The sequence below is a fragment of the Arvicanthis niloticus genome, chromosome 9 (genome assembly GCF_011762505.2).
Source record: "Arvicanthis niloticus isolate mArvNil1 chromosome 9, mArvNil1.pat.X, whole genome shotgun sequence".
Classification (NCBI taxonomy): domain Eukaryota; kingdom Metazoa; phylum Chordata; class Mammalia; order Rodentia; family Muridae; genus Arvicanthis; species Arvicanthis niloticus.
Window position 1 is genome coordinate 487,550 of NC_047666.1, and position 20,046 is coordinate 507,595.

The following is a 20,046-nucleotide window of genomic DNA, read 5'->3' on the forward strand; positions in this document are numbered from 1 at the left end:
AATTTGGGGTTTATATTAAATAATACTACTCAATAAATTAATATACAATAAATTTATATACAATAGGGAGGAATGGTACTTACTGTGACCTCTTTTGATAATGCATTTAATCATAGCCAGATGGACTGTGACAATATATTTAATCTTGTATATTACTGCCAGGGTTTTAAGTGGTAGAATGGTGGTACATATTGCCCACACCCATACCACTGTGTCCTGGCTGTTTAACAGTGTTTCTCATAGTGTTTTGTAAACACTAGATTCATTTGATACAGTTAAATGTTGAAAAGAAGTTTCAGTAGTAAAAGTTTCAAGACACCTGGGTTATACTATATTATATGTCTTTATTTACTGTGGGACATTTCAAATTCTTTAAAAGACTAAAAGGTATGGTATGTAACTGTCAACATTATAAAATTATAGAAATTAAAGTTTGCTGATGATTATTCTCTAGAAAATATTTGTAAAATGTTGCCTATTGCATAAACTTTCCACATTCATCTTCGCTCTCTTGCTCTTCCAACCCCTACTCTCTTTCACACACAGCATAAAAACTCATGTCTTATATCTGGTTATTCATGGAATATTAAACATTTCCAAAGTTGTCAAGAGAGAATGTTGCATCCATAATAGATTCTGAACCTTACCAATTGCTTCTCCCTTAACTATGGACACTCGAACACCATTGCTCTATGTATTGGCCTCATCAGAGCACTCTCTACCTGTCTTATCTCTCTATCTTACTACAGTCAAGATTAAGTTTTAGCCTCCAGAAAACAATTAGCCTGCTTACTCTCTTGCTATCTGTACTTTTTGTGGGACAGCAACTGAAAGAAGACCTCAACACTGTGAATTTCCGAGAGCCTTGTTCCTGTGCTTCAATTTTGCTTTTGCATCCTTATTCTTTATCAGTGTGCTAAAAGAGATAAGCTTTTTTCTTCAATGGCTGGCAAATATTTTTCAGAAAAGGGCCACTGGAAGACACAGGTCGCCACTGTGTAATGCTGTATAATGCAATGTATTTGTCATTTTTGATATACTTCATTGTTTTTGTCATTTTTGATCTTTATTACTTTAGTCCTATTAGTTTAGTCTTTATTGGTTTCAGTCTTATTGAAATTTCTTTTAAAATTATGCCAAGTGGACATAAATACAATACAAATGTATAGTTTTTTTAAAAAAATAACACACTACTAAGTATATTTTCTAAAAATGATCCTTAATCAGAGAGTAAATGTCCTAATCAGGTTATGGTACAAATACTAAATACATGTTTACACCAAATATTTAAAGAAAAAATAGCCTCATTACATTTTACTTATTTAGCCCACCACCCAAATACAAACCATTAAAATTAAATACCACTGACAAATTTAAAGCCATCATTCTTAGCCATTAGAAAATTGGGCTAAAATTAAAAAAATCCATATCTGTCTATCTAAAATTATTTCATAAACAATAAGCTTTAAACAAAGCCAGTATGGAAGATACATTGGTGATGACTGTAATTCCAGTATTTAGGTTGAAGCAGAAGCCACTCTGGCCTATGAAGCAAAACTTGGTATCACCATATCAAAATAATTAAATAAATAAACAGATGCATAAAAAATAACCATGTTGCTCTGTAGAGAATGGCTTTTACAACCGTATCTTGAACTATAAGCATCAAGTGCAGTTAGCTTAGAAGGCACTATGAATATCTCTCTCAGATAAGAGACAACAGAGCTTACCTGTTGTCACTCCATGAACCACTCCCTCTTTAGTTTTGGAACCTAAAAAAACAAAGAAATTGAATACATAAATATTAAACTGTCCTTGAATTTCTAGCAGCCTATTAAAAATTCTCAATATTCAGAAGTTCATGTACCTAGATAACTTCAGAAGACAAACAACCATCAATCATACTCAGAAATCACTAAAGTGGAGAGATTTGGCCACCCCCACAGAGGAACGCTAGCACAGGCCTGTCCAGGTTGAATTCAGGAGGGAAGCCTGGAGAAGGTTTAGTGGTTAGCCAGCTGAATTACTCAGAAGTATGAAGCTCCTGTGCTGTTCCAGTGGGGTGATTACAGACAGCAAATGGGCACTGTGTAGCTCAAAGAACTACAGGCTTTAATGGTTCATGTTATAAAGATCTGACACATGTTTGAAGCAACAGCAGATGTGTCTAATTTGACCACACAATGTAACCATGAATGGGAACAACACAAAAGGTGTCACTGATAGGTAAAAGTTTTGTGTCTTTATGTATCAGATAAATGTAAACTTAATTTTCTGTTAAGAGAAGATTTTGCACAAAATACAATGACTCTTTACATGACATTTGCTTGATGTTTTACATATCAATTTACAGAGAAAAGGAAAGGGGAGATAAGGCAGGCGTAGTATGATTCTCTGTGCAGACCTGAGGATATTGTAAAAGCACAGCAGAGCAGAAACTGCACAACAGGCAACAAGCAAGAGAAAGGAAAGAAGGTGGCAATGTCTGCACAACCCTTGAAATAGATTCACCTCAGCTCATCTCTGAACCAGTCATTCATTACCCATTTCATAATAAGGAAAGTAAAGTCATAATTAAGTGCTTTACCTAATATTAAGTAACTGCATGTTCTGGGCACTTTCAAACTAGGTGTATATGTAAGATAAGAATTTCATCTATGCCTTGAGCCATTACTAAACAAATAAATAACTATTGCACATATTATTAAAAGTAAGTTTGTTAACTATTTTAAATCTAATTTCTTTAATGCTGGAAATTTCAGTATAATACTTTTTGATTAAATATTTTGGAGATTTAAGGTTCATTTAAAAAAAAAAAAAACCTCTCATTTTTATTTATAGCAGAGTCTCTTCTTCTAGTCATCCATTGGTGAGTATCTGGGCTGTTTCCATAACACTCTATGGTAGGATGGTCAATATGAATGGGTACACAGTAAATCATTTTTGTATGCCAACTCTGGTAATTGCATAGAAGTGGCATAGCTAGAAATTCTATTTATGACTTTTTGAGAATTCTCCACTCACTGAGTTTCATAGCTGAGTTTTACTCAGTAATGAAAAAGAATTAAAAGGTATGTGAAGGGAAGCAGACAGATCATCATGTTAAGTAAAATGACCCAGCTCACAAAGATAAACATGGCATCATTGTTTCCCAGATATGCAATAAAGAGTGATAGAAAGGACACAAAAGCAATAGGGTTCTACTAAAGATATGAAGAGGAAGAGCAAGGGAGAGAAAGAATAATGGAGGGTGTTGTTATGATCAAAACTATCCTTATGGAATGGTACCATGAACAATGAGTATACATAACAAAAATAAAACATCTGGAATAATAAAGAAATATTTAAAAATCATTAATAATAATAATAATAATAATAATAATAATAATAATAAATCTCAAGTAACAGAAGAGTGGCGATAACCCTGTATGTTAAATACATGTGTGGGAAGATCATTGTGAGCATGTGCAGCCAGCAGAGCGAGCCTGGAGAAAGAGTGAGTCTGAGACATGACTGAAGCCCTGAAAGCCTCATCCTGAGACAGGCAGGAACTAGGATCACTCTCTCTCTCTCTCTACTTAGTCTACTTGCTGTGGCACGTGATCTCTACACCCCTCACTTCTAAGGACAATCATGGTGTCTATGGCCAGTTTACAGATTCAACTTCCTCGCTCCTGATAATTCTTGGAAGTCTTTTTTTGTGTAAATGAAGCATCCCCAGAACCTCAGTCCTGCCAATAATCTAAACCTACCCTGGGAATCCCTACCGTTTTCCAAGCTGTGCTGTCTCACTGAAGCTGATCCCAGAAGTCAATTCATCGTACCTCACCCCTTAGACCAGATTCCTAAGACCTCCAAGGGATCGGAGACCCACAGATCATAATGAAACCTCTCACTTTGTACAATTAATTTTGGCAATTTTATATATACATATAAAATCTTTTATATATCTACATATATGTACAATATACATACATATATACAATATGTATATATACATACATATAATACACATTTTAAGTGAAAGCTATCCTATAGGTATGAAGGCATAGTTCGTAGAACAGCAATGCTTTCTGATGTTTGAGGACCTGAATTTGATCCTTAATATTACCAAGAAAATAAAGAAGAAAGGGCTAAAGAGAGGGAGAGAGAAACAATAACTAAAATAATTCTACCTGGACACAGAAGAATGCAAAGGATAAAACGACATGAGGACATGTAAACTGAAAAAGATTTAGTCAATGTATGAGGAAAAGTTACCAGTCTGTATTTTAAAAATGCATAATTTAAGAAAGAAAAAGCCTCGGTAAGTGTACAGAAAATAAGTAGAAAAAAACCTAGAACAAAAACTATGTCATATTCATAGTTTTTTAGAAGCCATGTGCTCAGTCATAAAGTACAGATACCAACATTTGTAAGAAACACTCCCTATACATAATTCATTTATGAATCAAAGTCTTCTGTTTTGTGATAAACACCTGACCAAATGCAAAGTGTGGAAAAGGGAATTTCTTGCAGTTTCCAGTTTGGAAGTTCATTATCTAGGGAACCCAAAGTAGAAACTCAAGCATGGTAGGAACCCAGAGGCAGGCGCTGATGCAGAGGACTTGGGGGAGAACGCTGCTTACTGGCTTGCTCTCCATGGCTTGATTAGTCTGCTTTCTTATAACACGCAAAAACACATGCCTACAGTCCACAATGGGCTGGGTGTTCCTCCATCAGTTGTCAATCAGAAAAACATCCTCAATAACATGACTTCAGGTGAATTTGATGTAAAAATTTCCTCAAGTGATATATCCTCTTTCCACTTATCTCTACTTCCTATCAAGTTGACAAACACTTACTATGAGGTAATTTCTAATTTCAAAATTGTTTAAAATTAAGATGTACATTTCTATAAGCTGAATGATATAATCAATAAGATGATCTAAGTACATGTACAAAAGTATGTTAAAGTATTTAGTAAATGGTTTTGAACATATATAAGCATAGCCTTAAGTGATTTTTTGTCTATCATATTTAAAATGATATTTTAGAAAGGAGTCAACTAAATACTCTTTAAATTAGCATATGTAGGAATTTTCATTTTGAAAATAAAGAACCACACCTCACCCCAGTACAGAGTCCAGATTTAACTCTTCACTTCACTAAAGGATAATCAAATCTAAATCATGATCTTGGCAAAAGAATAAAAGGAAATAGTTGAAGCAAAGCCCTCAGTGCTGTATAATGCATGATACAGATGTGGCGTGAGCCCAGAAGGGTGTCCTGCCCCCAACCCTGTCTTGGGGATATCACAAGGGTGCAGATTGGAAAGGGCTGTGAGAATGAAATTATATCATTAGTTTATATGATGAGTATCTAACCACATGTTGCAAGTCACGTGTGAGACTGGAGTTAGATGTGTGCACACTGCTGCTCACCAAGCAGTGAAACATAATTTGAAGGTGATTTTCTTTAACTTATTACTATAAAACTAACATGAAGTGAAGAAAACTTTTTGACTTTAAATTCAATTTATAATTCTACATCACACCATTGAGACTGTTGATTATAAAACTAAAATATGTTAATTTAATTTTTGTGCAAATATCATGGAGAGAATCAGCACACTGATTACTATGGCAGTTCTTCAATTCCTTGAAAGGCAGTTGTCCAAAGCATTTGTTATTAGAGATGAGATGAGACTTCTGCCAAGTCTTTTCAGCCATAAGTGCTGAAATCTAAATTTTTTTGATTACTTATAACCTTTTATTTTTTTATCGTTTTATGGTGCAGGGATAGAACCCAGTGCTGCAATGCTGGCAGACAAGCACTGTGCCACGGGAGCTATGGTTGAAGCCTGGATTATTTCTAATCCTTCTGGTTAATTATTAATAATAGTTTTATATCGTGGATGAAAAAATAAGAAATCATGTTGGCCAAGTAATAGTTAAATTGAACAGCTTCTCTGACAAGAATCATGGTTGCTAAATATGAAAATACAATCAGTTACTACCTTGACTACATAACATTAGTAACTCTTGCAAAGCAGTTGCATTTTTATGAACTATGTGTAAAAAAGGAGAGGAGACTCAAAGACATTAAGTTACCTCCTGATGATGTTAAAGGTAGAAGTCACTTGGCTTGAATTAAATTTCGGCCTGTATCACATTCAGTCCAGAGTCTACATGCCTTTGACTTTTCTATAACCACTGGGTCAATAAAGATTAAAGCAGATTCAGACTGGTTTTTGCCTATGGTTGCTTTCACACTTCAACAACACAGTTGATTATCTAAGCAATAATCAATATAGTCAACAGTACACCTGATTATCTATGACAGACTTTCTAATATGTGCTTGAACATTAACAGAAGTTGACAAATATCTGAATTCTCATTCTATCTTCACACATTACTCTTCATCCCAAACTCTATGCATGTGTTCAGCTTTTAATTAGACTTCAGAATATAATCAGCAATTGATTAATTATACATGTGTTAAATATAATAACAGACATTGATAATTTTAATAACATTAGACATATTAAAAATTACACTTTCAATAAAATCACTTCACAGAGGACAACAAAATTAATCTTTGAAAAATATAATCATTTAATTTGCCCAAACTCACAATTAACAATAAAAACAAATACGTGTTCTACTTGATAAAATCCATTTATTATCCAGAAAGAGTAATATACTAATTCAATAACTTCTAATTTTTTTTAAATTAGTGATCTACAAGAAGAAAGATATATTTTTAAGCAACTGAGGTAAAAAATTTAGTCACAAGCCTGTAATTGCATAATGTAGAAGAATTGAGGTCCCCAAAATCTACAAATTACTGCTTTTATATTCTGAATTCTATCTAAAACATTATATTTCACTGTTCATTAAAAAAAACTCTAAAATTAGCTCACTGACACCTTTCTCTTACAATTTTCATTTCAAGACTTTCTGAAACGATGTTTTAAGGTAGAAAAAGAAAATAAATTCAATGCAAAATTATTCTAGGAAGAACGAGGAAAGATAATCTGCTAGAAACTTCAATGAGAAGATGCATTAGTGAAAATGTTTGCAAGTGTAAATTTCCCCACTGATCTTTTGGAGGGTCAGCATGGCTTCCCTCTCCATCACTTTTTAATCTGAAAGTTTACCCTGAGTCTTCTACCAAGATAGATACCTTCCTGAGAAGGTGGAAACAGTGCTCAGAGAAGGAAAGAGAGATAGATGAGCCATGCAACTGTGCTCCAATGTGCACCTGTGTCTTGCTGGGGATGAGCCTGTGTGCATGTGTGTCTATTCCTTCCATTGAAGCATTGGAAGGGATTTGGAAAGTTACAGCCAATTTAACACAAGGAAAGACAGAGAAAGTGAGAGTTGTCCCACCTTTCAAGGCATACAGCCAGGCAAAGTGGCAGCAAGGGTCAACCTCTTACTGTTCCTGGTGTGCATGATCTCCGACAGGCGAGCTACACAAATGTTTCTGAGGTTCCTTGAGCTTCTGCATCCCCACTGACCAATCGATCCCTAAAGGGAGATCTGCTAAAGAAGACGTGCTTTCTTTTTTTTTTTCTTTTCTTTTTCCATTGAGAGGCCAAAGTAGTTGTATCTTCACTACATGCAAAATCATGCAAAAGTCTTGTTTTAAACATTATAATTCTTAAAACTTAGCAAGTATTAGCTATAGTGATGATGAAAGAAATCTAAGTCCCATGAGTACTTGCGGCTCATTTTATTTTGTTATAAAGTCTCACATAATGCAGACTGATATCAAATGCACTTGGTAGCTAAAGATGACCAACAACTTCTGATCCTTGGGCCTCCACTTCCCAAATGTTGGCATTACAGGCATGTGCCACCAAGCTTGCTGCCATAAATGTCTTTGATTTATAAGCACCTTCTTGGTTACTTTTCATGAGTTGCCAATTTTTAAAATTCAGTGTAATCGTACACAGAAACAGAAAACCAAATAAAAAGCCCACGTAAATAACAAAATTAACAATTCTAAAGAAAGAAAAATCTTGTTTTCTGTTTGTTTTTGAGAGCTAATATTCAGGTTCATCTTCTCTCACCTCCACACAGCTGTCACTCTTCTGAGAAGCTGTGATGTGCACGAATCAGACTCCACACACCAGCCACCACAACTCATTAGTCACAGTGTCACTACCTACCTACATAGAGGACTCCCTCTTTTGTCTTCCCAGCTGCCTCTGCCACACCCTGCTTGGTTTTCTCAGCAGCAGCCACAACTCCCTCCTTGGCCTTTGAAAGTCCTTTCATGAACACATCCATGGCTAAAGATGTATTTTTGCTGCACACTAGAGAATACAGAATACATTTTGAGTTAGAAAATTTGGGGAAAAAAAAACCCAAGATTTAAAGCAGCTAGAAAAAGAAATGAAATTGAGGGGGGAAAAAAAATCACACACACACACACACACAAATCAGCATACCCCCCCCCCCCATCCTGGTGTAAGTGGTTTGGGTTTTTTTTTTTTTTTTTTTTTTTGAACTGGGCACAGTGTTGATTACTGTGAGCTAGTTCAACAACTCAACACTGGTAAAAAGTCATGCCACCTAAGGATGGGATGGATCAAGATGGATCACCTGACTATTCTTACACATTTCAGCAGTGGAGTTACAGAAAGGGAGATGGACATCCTCTACCCCTGGGCCCAAAAGAGACATTCGAAGTAAAAAGAAAAGGAGCGGGGTGGGGTAGGTAGACATGAAGTAGAGGCAAGAAGGAAAAAAAAGACCCAGAGAGAAGTCATTCTTTGGACAGGGGAGGGAGGGGAACTGTTTAATACAGAAGGAGGAAACTGCACACCAAATGCTTGTAGCCCAGCCTTTCTAATCTTGCAAGTCCTTCCACCTACCACTAGCTCTTTGCCTGCTATCTGCCCAGAGCAGGTTCTGTCCATACACTTGAGTAGTCTTACTTGAGCACCACCCAACTAAGAAGCTCTGTCCTCCACTGGAATCCTCTAAAAAACCCTGCACGCTGTGCTCATTAACCCCTTATCACCTGTTGCCTACTGTGCTCTGCACTTCTATTAATTATTGGACAAATGCACCCTTCTTCCTCTATATAAAGAAGCTGAAATGCCCTGGGGTTGGCGCATAAAAGTTGGATGCTCAAATTCGACCCAATGCCCAGCACTCAGCTTCCAGCATCCAGCACTCAACATGAAATACACCCTAGCGTTTACACTTGAAAAAGCAGATGCCACAGGCAACCTGGCCTTTCCCTCAGGCTTTGAGAGGAAGGATGGAAGAACACGTCTCCAGGGGAATGAAAGCCGAGTTACTTACTTTCCACACACTGGCCCATTCCCCACCACCAAGGTAGCTGTAGTTGGTCTCTAGCGGTCCGGCTCTTAAAGAGGACTCTCCATGATCCTCAGAGCTGCTTCATCTACAGGTACTTACCAGCTCCCTAGGTTTCAGCGGAACTCTGATTCCTGCTCTTTTTCCCAATCTAATTTCAATGCAAGAAGGATGGAAGGCTTTTGGCGGAGGGACAGGGGCAAAGGGAGCACCTGCTGGTCTCCTGGCGTCTGCTGCCGGTCGCTCTGGCTCCCTGGCTCCTTCACGTCGCCCCCGCAGCTGATTTGTCAGCGCCTCTCCCCGCCTCTCGCCTTCCCCGTGCCTTCGCTCCTTTTCCTAGGGAGGGGACTGGATGGAGGTGCGTGAGGACTGTGGGTATCAGGAGCAAGCTCCGCGGGAGGAGGGAAGAGAGGATGGCCTGAGCCTGACCTAGAGTTCAGGCTCTATCGTGGATGAACTTGAGCTGTCTGGCGTCTCTCCTGCCCTATCCTCCTCCTTCCCTGCCTCAGCCTGTTCCCAATTCCTCTAGGCGACCCCCCTCCTCCGAGACTAGTCACCGGACGCGGACACCAGAGGGCCGGACCGCCTGAAATGGTCTGTGTGCCGAGCCAGGCAATGGGGAGGGAGCACACATTCTTTGAGTTGCTTTTGTTCACACCACCGGAGATTTCTGTTTGTTTTAACCCTGAAGGAGTATAAAACGGTTCTGAGTGTGAAGGGGAGCCGACTAAGGAAGAGTTACAGGTCGAGGAGGCAGGGGGAGGCTCAGCAAATCCTCTTTCCCACTCCACTATCACCATTTTCTTTTCCACCAATCAGCGGCTGCCAGACGCTGATTTTTTTTTTTCTCCCCCATCTGTGAAGCAAGGAATAAATATCCCCTAACCGTCGAAAACAAGCTGCCTCCAGGCTTTTTTGCACTTGAAAAAGTGGCTTTCTATAGAGAACCTCTTTACAGGGTTGCCTGTGGGATTCATTCTCTGGGACTCACAGGCAGTTTCTTCCTTTGCCCCTACTTAATGGCAGATTTTGCACACCTCTTACCTTTTCGACTTCTGGCTGCATGGAGCTCCAGCTAACAATCTCTTCTTTCAACCCCAGCACACGCGCAGATAGATGCACAGGCTTTGAGACAATTTCTGTGCTACTTAAACACATTTACACTTCTTTCTGAGATAAGCAGAATATAGCTGTTTTATATCTGAGTAGATTTGAGTGCCAAGCTCCTCCCCCAGCAGAGTGCCTTGCTTTCCTTTCTTGTATTCTGAACTTGGGTTGGGCACTGGAAGCTAAAATACAAGCTTTTACTGTATTTAAAACAAACAAACAAACAAAAAAGTCGTAGGAGGGAAAACATTTTCTCTAATCTTCGCAGTCAGTTGACTTCTGAATCCTGCTAAATAAATAAATAAATAAATAAATAAATAAATTTAAGTCTAAAAAAGCATTTTGAAACAAGAGGCAAGCAACTGGTTTGATATGCTATATAGATAGGAAAGAGGCAGATAAAAACACAAATGCAGAGTAGAAATAATGTGATCAAAATTTATTGCTTAAGCATCTCCTTCCATTCTTGTTGTTTCTTTTAAAAATCAATCTTCCTACACAGTAGTGGCACACACCAAGTTTACTTGAAATTAGAGGAAGAAGGTGGCGCTCCTGCAGTAGATAGGGTCAGATCCTGGGCTCTAGCATCCCCAACCTGGTAAATTAGGACACCAGTCCTCAACAAGCCAGGTAAATAACATATAAATAATAAAATATGGAAACGGGGAGTAATTCAATGTGGCCACATTGAGAAGCAGAACAGAGAGGTTCAGTGTCCCCAACTTTATCTTGTTTAAATAGAAGTCAGGAGGTATGTATGACTAAGTAGTACTGGTCAAAGTGTGCTTCCACTTACCATCACTGTACACACTCCTGTCTCTTTTGCAAGGTGGTCTGACAAAGTATCTGATCTTTGATATTTCTTCTTAGGAGACATGCTCACCCTATAACTGGCACAGGGCTTCAGCCTTTTCCTTTCCCTAGCAATTATTAGAGGACTTCCAATTTCTTGGGGTCTATTTGTCAATAGTCTGAAGTCAGATGAAAGGATATAAATGTCTCCTCAGGATAATTTTTTCCCAGGCCTGTTTTGGTTGTACCTGGGAGTTGGTTCTCTGGCCCTCAGAACTTGACCAGGTTATAGTCTATTTACCCAGGGTTTTTTTTTTTTTTTTTTTTTTTTTTTTTCATTTATAGAAGAGAAAGTGAATTCAGATGATGCCTCTCCTCTGAAATTTTAGTATGTAAAACATTTAAACATATTTACAGTTGTGAGAGTGAGATTCCTACATAAAGATCACCAGCTTTCACAGTTTTTGAAAGCATCATTCTGTGCATCATGGTTACTCTGTCACTATCAACTCCTCTGCTTCTAGAGATTTAAACTTTTCATATTTTTCTATCTGGGAACATTCTATCACACACTCATAAATATAAGAACAATTGAAATACCCACAATGACATCAAATGATATTCTACATTGAAATATAGCTTACAGAGTGAACTGCTCCAATTTTAAGTGTCTCCAGGTTTTGAAAAAGTCCATGTTATAACACACCATTTTGAAGAGAGACTACTTCAATATCTAGAAGGTCCATTGCATACAAAACTAAGCAGTACTGGTCAAGATGTGGTTCCTGCCATAGCATTGTCTGGATTCCATTATCTGCAGTTACACAGTCTGGCCAGTTGTATGACCTGGGTGAAATCTCAAAAGACAAAAGATAAATTGAAATTTTTTATCTCTTTGATCTATGCTTATAGTTCTATTTGATTCTGTGCATGTCCATGGAGTATATGGCCTTTGCCTACACCAGACAGCATGTGTTAGTTCACCTATGTTGTTGCATAAATCAGCAGTTTATTACTTTCTTTTCCTTTTTTATTGCTGACAATAATGCATTTTCACAGTGACCCATAAAATTCAGTTAGCTTGATAGACTGCAGTGACAACTACTTAATATATTTCCTGATATGACATATTTATAAGTTCACAGGGATCTCCTGTTAAGCTTTGGGCATTCAGTTAAAAGAGAAATAAAATGAAAGATACTTTAGGGCCCATTAGTCGGCCAACATGGGACTCACTGGAATAGTTGTGCTTCCGACAATGGAGCATAACTCAGCATCTATGCACAGTGCTTTATGTCTGGCAAAAAACAGAGGTGCTGGACCGTTTAATCATCACAAGGGGATAAATATAGTTTTGTGTCACTTTTGTAGACAGAGAAACTGGAGCTCTAAGAGTGCACTGGACTCAGATCACATCAGAATCAGATGTGAGATAATCCAGTAGGTTTTTCCCAAAGGCACAATCCTCTATCATTGTAAATGACTCTGTGAAGTCTCCCAGATCAGGGATGGAAAGTAAAAATGTGTTACAAATAAAAAATAAAAAAAGCTGTGTTACAAATAGCCCTCAAATGTGAATATGACTATGAAAAATTGGGAGCTGAGATCCTCAGAAAGACACATATCAGTTATATTTGGAGTATCTGTATCAGTGTTCTTTGGTGTTGCAAACTCTTTCTCTGCATACACATACACATACACACATACACACACACACACACGCACACATGCTTGCATGCATGCATGCATGCATGCATGTACACACACATGTGCACAGACAATAAAAGACTACAATTAGTAAAATAATTTTTGCTATTTTATTATTATAGTTATTTTATTCTATCCACACTTCAAAGCACTGTAAGCACAGTAAGCAACTGTTTTAACTATGCTGATGGTTTTTAAAATCCACCTGTGGCTTCTTGTCTCTGCATTTATAATGGAGATGCAGCCCTCCATAAGAAAGAAAGGAACTGGGCATTCATGCTCTTTTGTCCTTTCTGTTTCACACCCCTATGGATAACAAAGCCTTGTTCTGAAAATAACTTTAAAACTTAAAGTCAATAACTGGCCTGTAGTGTAAGAAAGAACAACTTACTGGGACATGTGGATGATGTGTACATTTGCTACCAGGTGCTCTTCCATGAATGAGATTTAATACTTTACCATGCCAATAGCATTGTCTTAACTGGGCTTAATCAAATAATTGTGCTGTAGATTAATGTTGTAGGCAAATAAATATTTAACCTGCACTCTCTTTGATTTCCCATGAAACAAGTGAGTTTTGAGGTTTGTGCTGAGGCAGGCAATGCAAAACTACAAAAAAAGTAGAGTGAAATGTCATGGTGAGAAGGAAGCTGATAGCGACAAAGTTATTAAAAGGGTGCAAATCATGGATTTAAAGTGCTCAAGTGAGTACAGAAATAATATGTTTATCTTTGGGCTGTGCTTCTTAGTATCTGCCTGTCCCTTCTTCATCTTCTGTAATCATATGAGATGTGTGCTGCTGAGATCTGCATAGATAGATATAGATGGATGTGGATGCGGATGCGGATGCGGATGCGGATGCGGATGCGGATGCGGATGCGGATGCGGATGCGGATGCGGATGTGGATGAGGATGTAGATAGATACAGACCTTAAAATCTATATGGGAGATGCAGGTGAGAAGCTCAATACATGACTTTAAGATGATATCGTGTTTCATTTTCAAAGGTTCATGAACTTGAGGCAGAACAATAATGTTACTCTGGATTTAAAAAAAAGAGAAATCATTGTAAAGAGAATGTAGAATCTAAAGAAAATCCTTGATTTGACCTCTTGTGCAATCTATTCTATTATTTCACAGGTAGCAGAAGGTAATGAGTAACAATGAAGAACAAGTGTAAATTTTCACCACAGGAAAATATCATGGCATATACAAACAATTCAGTTGGATATCTTTCTAAACATCACAACCTTTGCTGTAGTCCTATGAACAGGAAGATGTACATGATTTCAAGATTAAAGACTATAAAACCAAATAGAAAATACATTTGCTATTTTGGAATAAAAGAGAATTGTTTGCTTCAAAATTAGAAAAAGATCACATTGATGAACCCAAGAAATGCAAGCAATCAACTCTGGAAAGCAGGAGGTAAATCTGAGAGAGGGTGCTCACATACAACTCAGATGCCAGATGGACCTGTGTGCTGCTATAGGCTAGCAATGAGTTAGAGCTAGCTCCTCACCTCTCTAATCTTCTCTGTAAAACAGGGCAGGTATTTTATTTGTTTAGTGTAATGCCAGCAATAAATAAGAGAGTTCTTAGAAATAATTCAACTGAGTGCAATTTTAAGAATGACTGCATAATTTTTAATGTTTAATTTAGTGTATATGTTTATGTAGGGGTATATAAATATAAATTCAGTGTTCAAGGAACCTAGAGGTATAAGATCTTCCAGAGTAAGAGATACAGGCTGTTTGAGCCTCCTGATGTAGGTGCTTGGAATTGAACTCAGATTGTCTCAAGAGCAATTTGAGCTCTTGATCACAAAACCATCTATTTAGTAGCGTGAGTTGAAATTTGTATGTAAATTGGTCTTTGGAATGAGCTAGGAAGCATTTCTTTTCATTTGTTATTACTTTGAGCCTTATTTGCAGCCTTGCATCATTTTTTAGTCCATTTACAAGACACCTGAAATGTCTGTTACTGCCATCAATAGTTTTATCTTACTATATATGTAAAATATTTCCAACCAGATATAAAAGTTGTTTAAATCCAACTTCTATTATCTCATGTGAGCAAAATTGGGCATATTAATGAGACAAATATATTTTAGTAATATTTATGTTCAGAGGGAAAAATAAATGGATGAAAAGCGTATCAAGAAGAGTTATGTTTTGCTGACAGCATTGACTTGGTTATCATGACTTTCAAGGAGAGAAATAACAAAATGTCAATAAAATGAGCATGTCTGTTATAACACAAATAGCTCAAAGAGTCTAATACTTTTTACCTGCTTAGATAATTTGAGAGTATGAAACGGCATTTAAAAGATTTCCTATAACATTATATAAAATGTGTCATCAGTATTGTCAAAGCTTGTTATTCCATATCAAATATAGAACAAGTAATTAAATAAATTAGAAAATAAAATTAGGGGTAAAATAATATTTTAGCTTCTAAACATAGCATCTTCAAGACCATTTACATTTAAGTTCCACTTCAGTTTTCTTATTAAAATTCAAGTTATTATACATTTGTATTTATAGCAGAATATGAAAGCCTGAGTAATTTACAAAGAGACTGTCTGTGTCATGGACAAGATGGAAAGAATAGAGCTATGGATTCTTATTTTACTTGTCAAAACCTAGACTATAGATATAGGGCTTTCCAACCATTGGACTAAACACAAGGACCCCAAGGGAGGAGTTAGGGGAAGGACTGAAGGAGCTGAAGGAGGCTTATATGGCATCAATGGGAGGGAAGGCCGTTGGTCCTGTGAAGGCTTGATGCCCCAGTGTAGAGGAATACTAAGGCAGTCAGGTGGGAGTGGATGGGTGGGTGGGGGAGCACCCTCATAGAAGCAGGTTAAGAGGGGATGGGCTAGGGGGGTTGCAGAGGGGATACTAGGAAAGAGGGTAACATTTGAAATGTAAATAAATAAAATATCCAATTTTTTAAAAAATGCCACACTAAATGGGGCAAAAACTTTTGAAAAAAAATAGGGCTTTCTACATATTTATTTCTCTAATTCATAACAAAAATATAGATGGTTCACAGATAATCTTTAAATATGTACACCCAAAAACCACTTATTTAAACATCTTCACACATTGTAATTATCCGAAGAAAAATCTCACTTTTTTTGCTCAAATGTGTAAAGTTTCTTTTCAAGCAAAGAAATATCATATAATTTTTAATGATATTAAAATGGAGAGGAAAGGATAGAAAACACATCAAAACACATTTGCATGCATACATATACTACATGTTATATATAAACATATATGTGTATATATATATATACAATTTGACAACTTTTCAAATGTAAAGTGGAGCTGTGTTTAATGAATTGATTATTGTGTAAGTGTATGGGGCAATAATTAAGTGAATGAGTATTCTAACTCCTTAATTATCTTGTGCTGTGGTCTTATCTATAGAGATAATTTAAATAGTTAAAATAACACTCAAGACAGATTAGAAATCAACGTTTCTGTGACAAGATGTACAGACTTCATACTATACACATAGAATGCTTTGTTTTGCTGTTAATTAAAGAAAATTAGGTCAATGATGACAGGAAAATTAAACTCAATACTGTATCAATCTTCTTTGCAAAGAAAATTTTAACTTAATTAAAATTTTATATTAAAGATTGTCTTTCTTCAATGATTATAAAATATACATCCTAAGAATAATGTTATATGTTAAAGAAACATGCTTTACCATTTTATAAACTGTTGATAAAACACTTTCCATGAATGTTTTTGCCAAAGTAATTCTCCATGTAAAATTTTTGCTTAGGTATTTATCTAAGTTATGTACTCTTTATGTGAAAAAATGTTCCATCCATTAGGATATGAATAGGCATCCTGGTCCTAAAGTCTTCTTAAGCATAGAGTGAACAAAAGTGTGTAACAAGTGTTGTGATGATGGATGACCCACTTAGCTTATACAATATACTTCAGAAACAGAAAAGAAGAGTAATCAGATTACTGTGCTTTTCTTTGGTGAAACCAATATATCTAATAGGAATGTATGCCCAATTGAAGTTTGCCCAACTAAAGGCAAATCTGTATATGTGCCCAGAATATTGCTAACTGGTAAAAAAAGAAGAAGAAGAAGAAGAAGAAGAAGAAGAAGAAGAAGAAGAAGAAGAAGAAGAAGAAGAAGAAGAAGAAGAAGAAGAAGAATACAAACCCTTCATCATTAGTCTTACTCTGGTAAGTAAGTTATTTCCAATCAGTGGTGAAACCGTGGTTAAGCGGCCACAAGAATTGACTTAGAGCTGAAAGATTACTGGCTCATAAATGTTTATATTTACACTTATATTTTCACTTAACACTTATACTGATTCCTAGATTATTTAGGGGAAAAGAAAATATAATTCTGTAAAAGGTGATTAATATCTGGATGTGAAGTTCAAGGAGATTGAATTAAACTTCTTCAACATATACTATGATACCTGTGAAACAAAAAAATGACCACAATAGAATGATAACCCCTAGGGTTTATAAGTAGCATGCATACCTTGGTGACAACCAATAGATCTAATTGAATTTATGTCCTGCATAACAAGAAAGAAATCATGTCTGGTAATTGAAACCTACCCAACTACCCAGGGCTTGCAAAGTCATGGAATTTAGAGAACCTACAAATAATCATAATTCCTAACTATATTCTAAGTATATGTCCTTATATTTATAGTAAGTATAATTTTCTTTTTTATTGGATATTTTATTTACATTTCAGATGCCATCCCCTTTCCCCATCCCCCCCCCCAGAAAACCACTATCCCATGCCCCCTTTTCCTTTTTGCTTTTATACATTTTTTAAAAATGTTAATCAAAGGCTTTATAAGTTTGGTAATGCTCAATCAGAAGTGTAACCTAATACCCAGCCTAGATATATCAACTATCTTTGACTGGTGGAGACATGTGAACAACTGTCTCCATATTCCCCCCTCTCTTTCTCTCTCTCATCACCTAGCTTCTCCTCTTCTTCTTCTCCTCCTCTCCTTACTCCTTCTCTTCCTCTCAGTACTCCCCCCACCTTAGCTCCTCCTACATATCACCCTTCCTGTTAAAAAATACTTTGTAAGTATAATTTTCATTCCTCCCTCATAGAGGAAAGTTCTCTTTGCAATAGACAGCAAAGACCATTGCAGAAAATGACAACCAATTAAAATTCAGAGTTGTGCAGCCACATCCCAACTTAGGGGTACTTGTGAAAACGGAGCAGAAAGACTGTGAGAACCAGAAGAGCAGGGAGTTTGCTGTTAAATTGTGTCTCCCAGAAATTTCAGAAACTATACCCAAAAGTCTCACCATCATGGCTTTCTAAACATGACCCAAACCAGGAGGACACCAACAAACAAGTTAATCTGAATGGGAGCTGACGAGGCCTCAGACTCTAAACCAAGAATTGCAGGTACCTAAGGAGTGGTGAGACTGGTAGAAATAGTGTTCCCCAAGAAAGAGCTATCCAATACCACATGACCAACCCTGAAAACATACACACAAGTAACATCATACAGACCAAGGAGTTTGAGTTTTTGTATTTAGAAGAACATATGTATTATATATTAATATTATATTTATATTAATTATTGTTATTACAGATACTAAAATATATTAAAATAATTATACAAAAAGTTGTAACAACAAATTTTTTATTCTTTAATTTTTTTACAGTTCAGTTGTTCATGCTCCAGCAATTCCTCATGCCATTCCTCCAAGAGATCCCCTTGCCCTGACCCCACCAGGCCTCCCCACTCCCTGGGGCCTCAAGTCTCTCAACAGTAAGGAGCTTCTTCTCTCACTGAGGCCAGACTTCATGCTGTATATGTGTCGGGACCTCATATCAGCTAGTGTATGCTGCCTGGTTGGTGGTTCAGTGTCTGAGACATCTCAGGAGTCCAAGTTAGTTGAGACTGATGGTCGTCCTATGGGGTTGCCCTCCTCCTCAACTTCTTCCAGCCTTTTCCTAATTCAATCACAGGAGTCCCTGGTGCCTGGCTTCTTTCCATTGGTTGGGTATAAGTATTTGAATCTGACCCTTTCAGCTACCTTTTGGGCACTAGGCTCCTGTCTGTAAGCACACCATAAAGTAAATGTTAGGCCTGGGACCTCCCCTTGATCTCGATTCAAATTTGGGTAAGTCATTGCACCCCTTTTCCTCAGTTTCTTTTCCAATTTTGTCCCTGCAGGATTTTAGGCAGGGACAATTCTGGATCAGAGTTTTGACTATGAGATGGCAACCCCATCTCTCCACTTGAAGACTTGTCTATCTACTGGAGATGGACTCTACAAGTTCCTTCTACCCTTTGTTAGGCATTTCATCTAAAGTCCCTCCCTCTGACTCCTGAGCATCTCTCACCTCCTAGGTCTCTGGTACATTCTAAAGGGTCCCCCCACTTCCTAAGTCCCAAGGCTGCCTGTTTCCATTCTTTCTGCTGTCCCTCAGGGCTTCATACCTGATTCCCCACCCTCAATACCTGATCATGTTCCCCTTTTACCTTCCCTGTCCCCTCTCTACCCAGGTTCCTCCTTCCTCTGCCCCACCCCTGCCCCCTTGTGATTGCTTTTTGTTTTCTCCGAAATGGGATGAGGCATCTTCCCTTGGGCCTTCTGGCTTGTTAACCTAATAAAGTTCTGTAGATTATATTCTCTTTTTTTGTTTGTTTGTTTGTTTGTTTGTTTTTGACTAATATCCACTTATTAGTGAGTACATATCATCCATGTCCTTTGGGTCTGAGTTACGTCACTCAGGATGATATTTTCTAGTATAAGAACAATTTTGAAAAGATGAGGCAATGAATTTGAGAGAAAGATGGGTATATGTTGGGCCTGACATGAGGTCTAATCTTTAGTCAACCTGTGCCCTTCACTCACATACACAGGTGGAGGGCGTGAACAGGCCCCAGGCCCTAGAGTGATGTACATACTAATAAGGTACCTGAAGGCCAGAGGGTGGAGTCAATTAAGCATTCCTCCCCAGTCCCTCCTCCCTCTCCCCCTCCCTATTTAACTCAGGTCCGCCCTGTGTTCTGTGGGGTGTGCATCCAGATCCATCCACCATCTGTCATGCCAATAAACCTGTTTTGGAAACCCAGAGACTTCCTCG

At 37.4% G+C, this 20,046-nt stretch overlaps 1 protein-coding gene and 1 long non-coding RNA gene across 5 annotated transcripts in view; one reads left to right on the plus strand and one right to left on the minus strand.

The window, feature by feature from the left end:
- Snca (synuclein alpha) overlaps positions 1-10,512 on the minus strand; it is a 113,591-nt gene extending 103,079 nt beyond the window's left edge. Inside the window, exons 1-3 of one of the 4 annotated variants that reach the window (XM_034511835.2) lie at positions 10,363-10,512; positions 8,160-8,306; positions 1,731-1,772 (exon numbers count right to left, since the gene is read on the minus strand). In XM_034511835.2, the coding sequence (XP_034367726.1) occupies positions 1,731-1,772; positions 8,160-8,280 (163 nt within the window). In that variant the 5' untranslated portion in view covers positions 8,281-8,306; positions 10,363-10,512. Of the gene's footprint in view, positions 1-1,730; positions 1,773-8,159; positions 8,307-9,016; positions 9,141-9,420; positions 9,851-10,362 lie in introns of those variants that run through there. The other 3 variants (XM_034511836.2, XM_034511834.2, XM_076939862.1) reach the window with 3 other exon arrangements.
- Positions 9,248-19,571, plus strand: LOC143443439 (uncharacterized). Its single transcript, XR_013112396.1, has 3 exons — positions 9,248-9,412; positions 17,011-17,144; positions 18,615-19,571. It is a non-coding gene; the product is annotated as an uncharacterized LOC143443439 (long non-coding RNA).
- Positions 19,572-20,046: the final 475 nt, after the last annotated feature.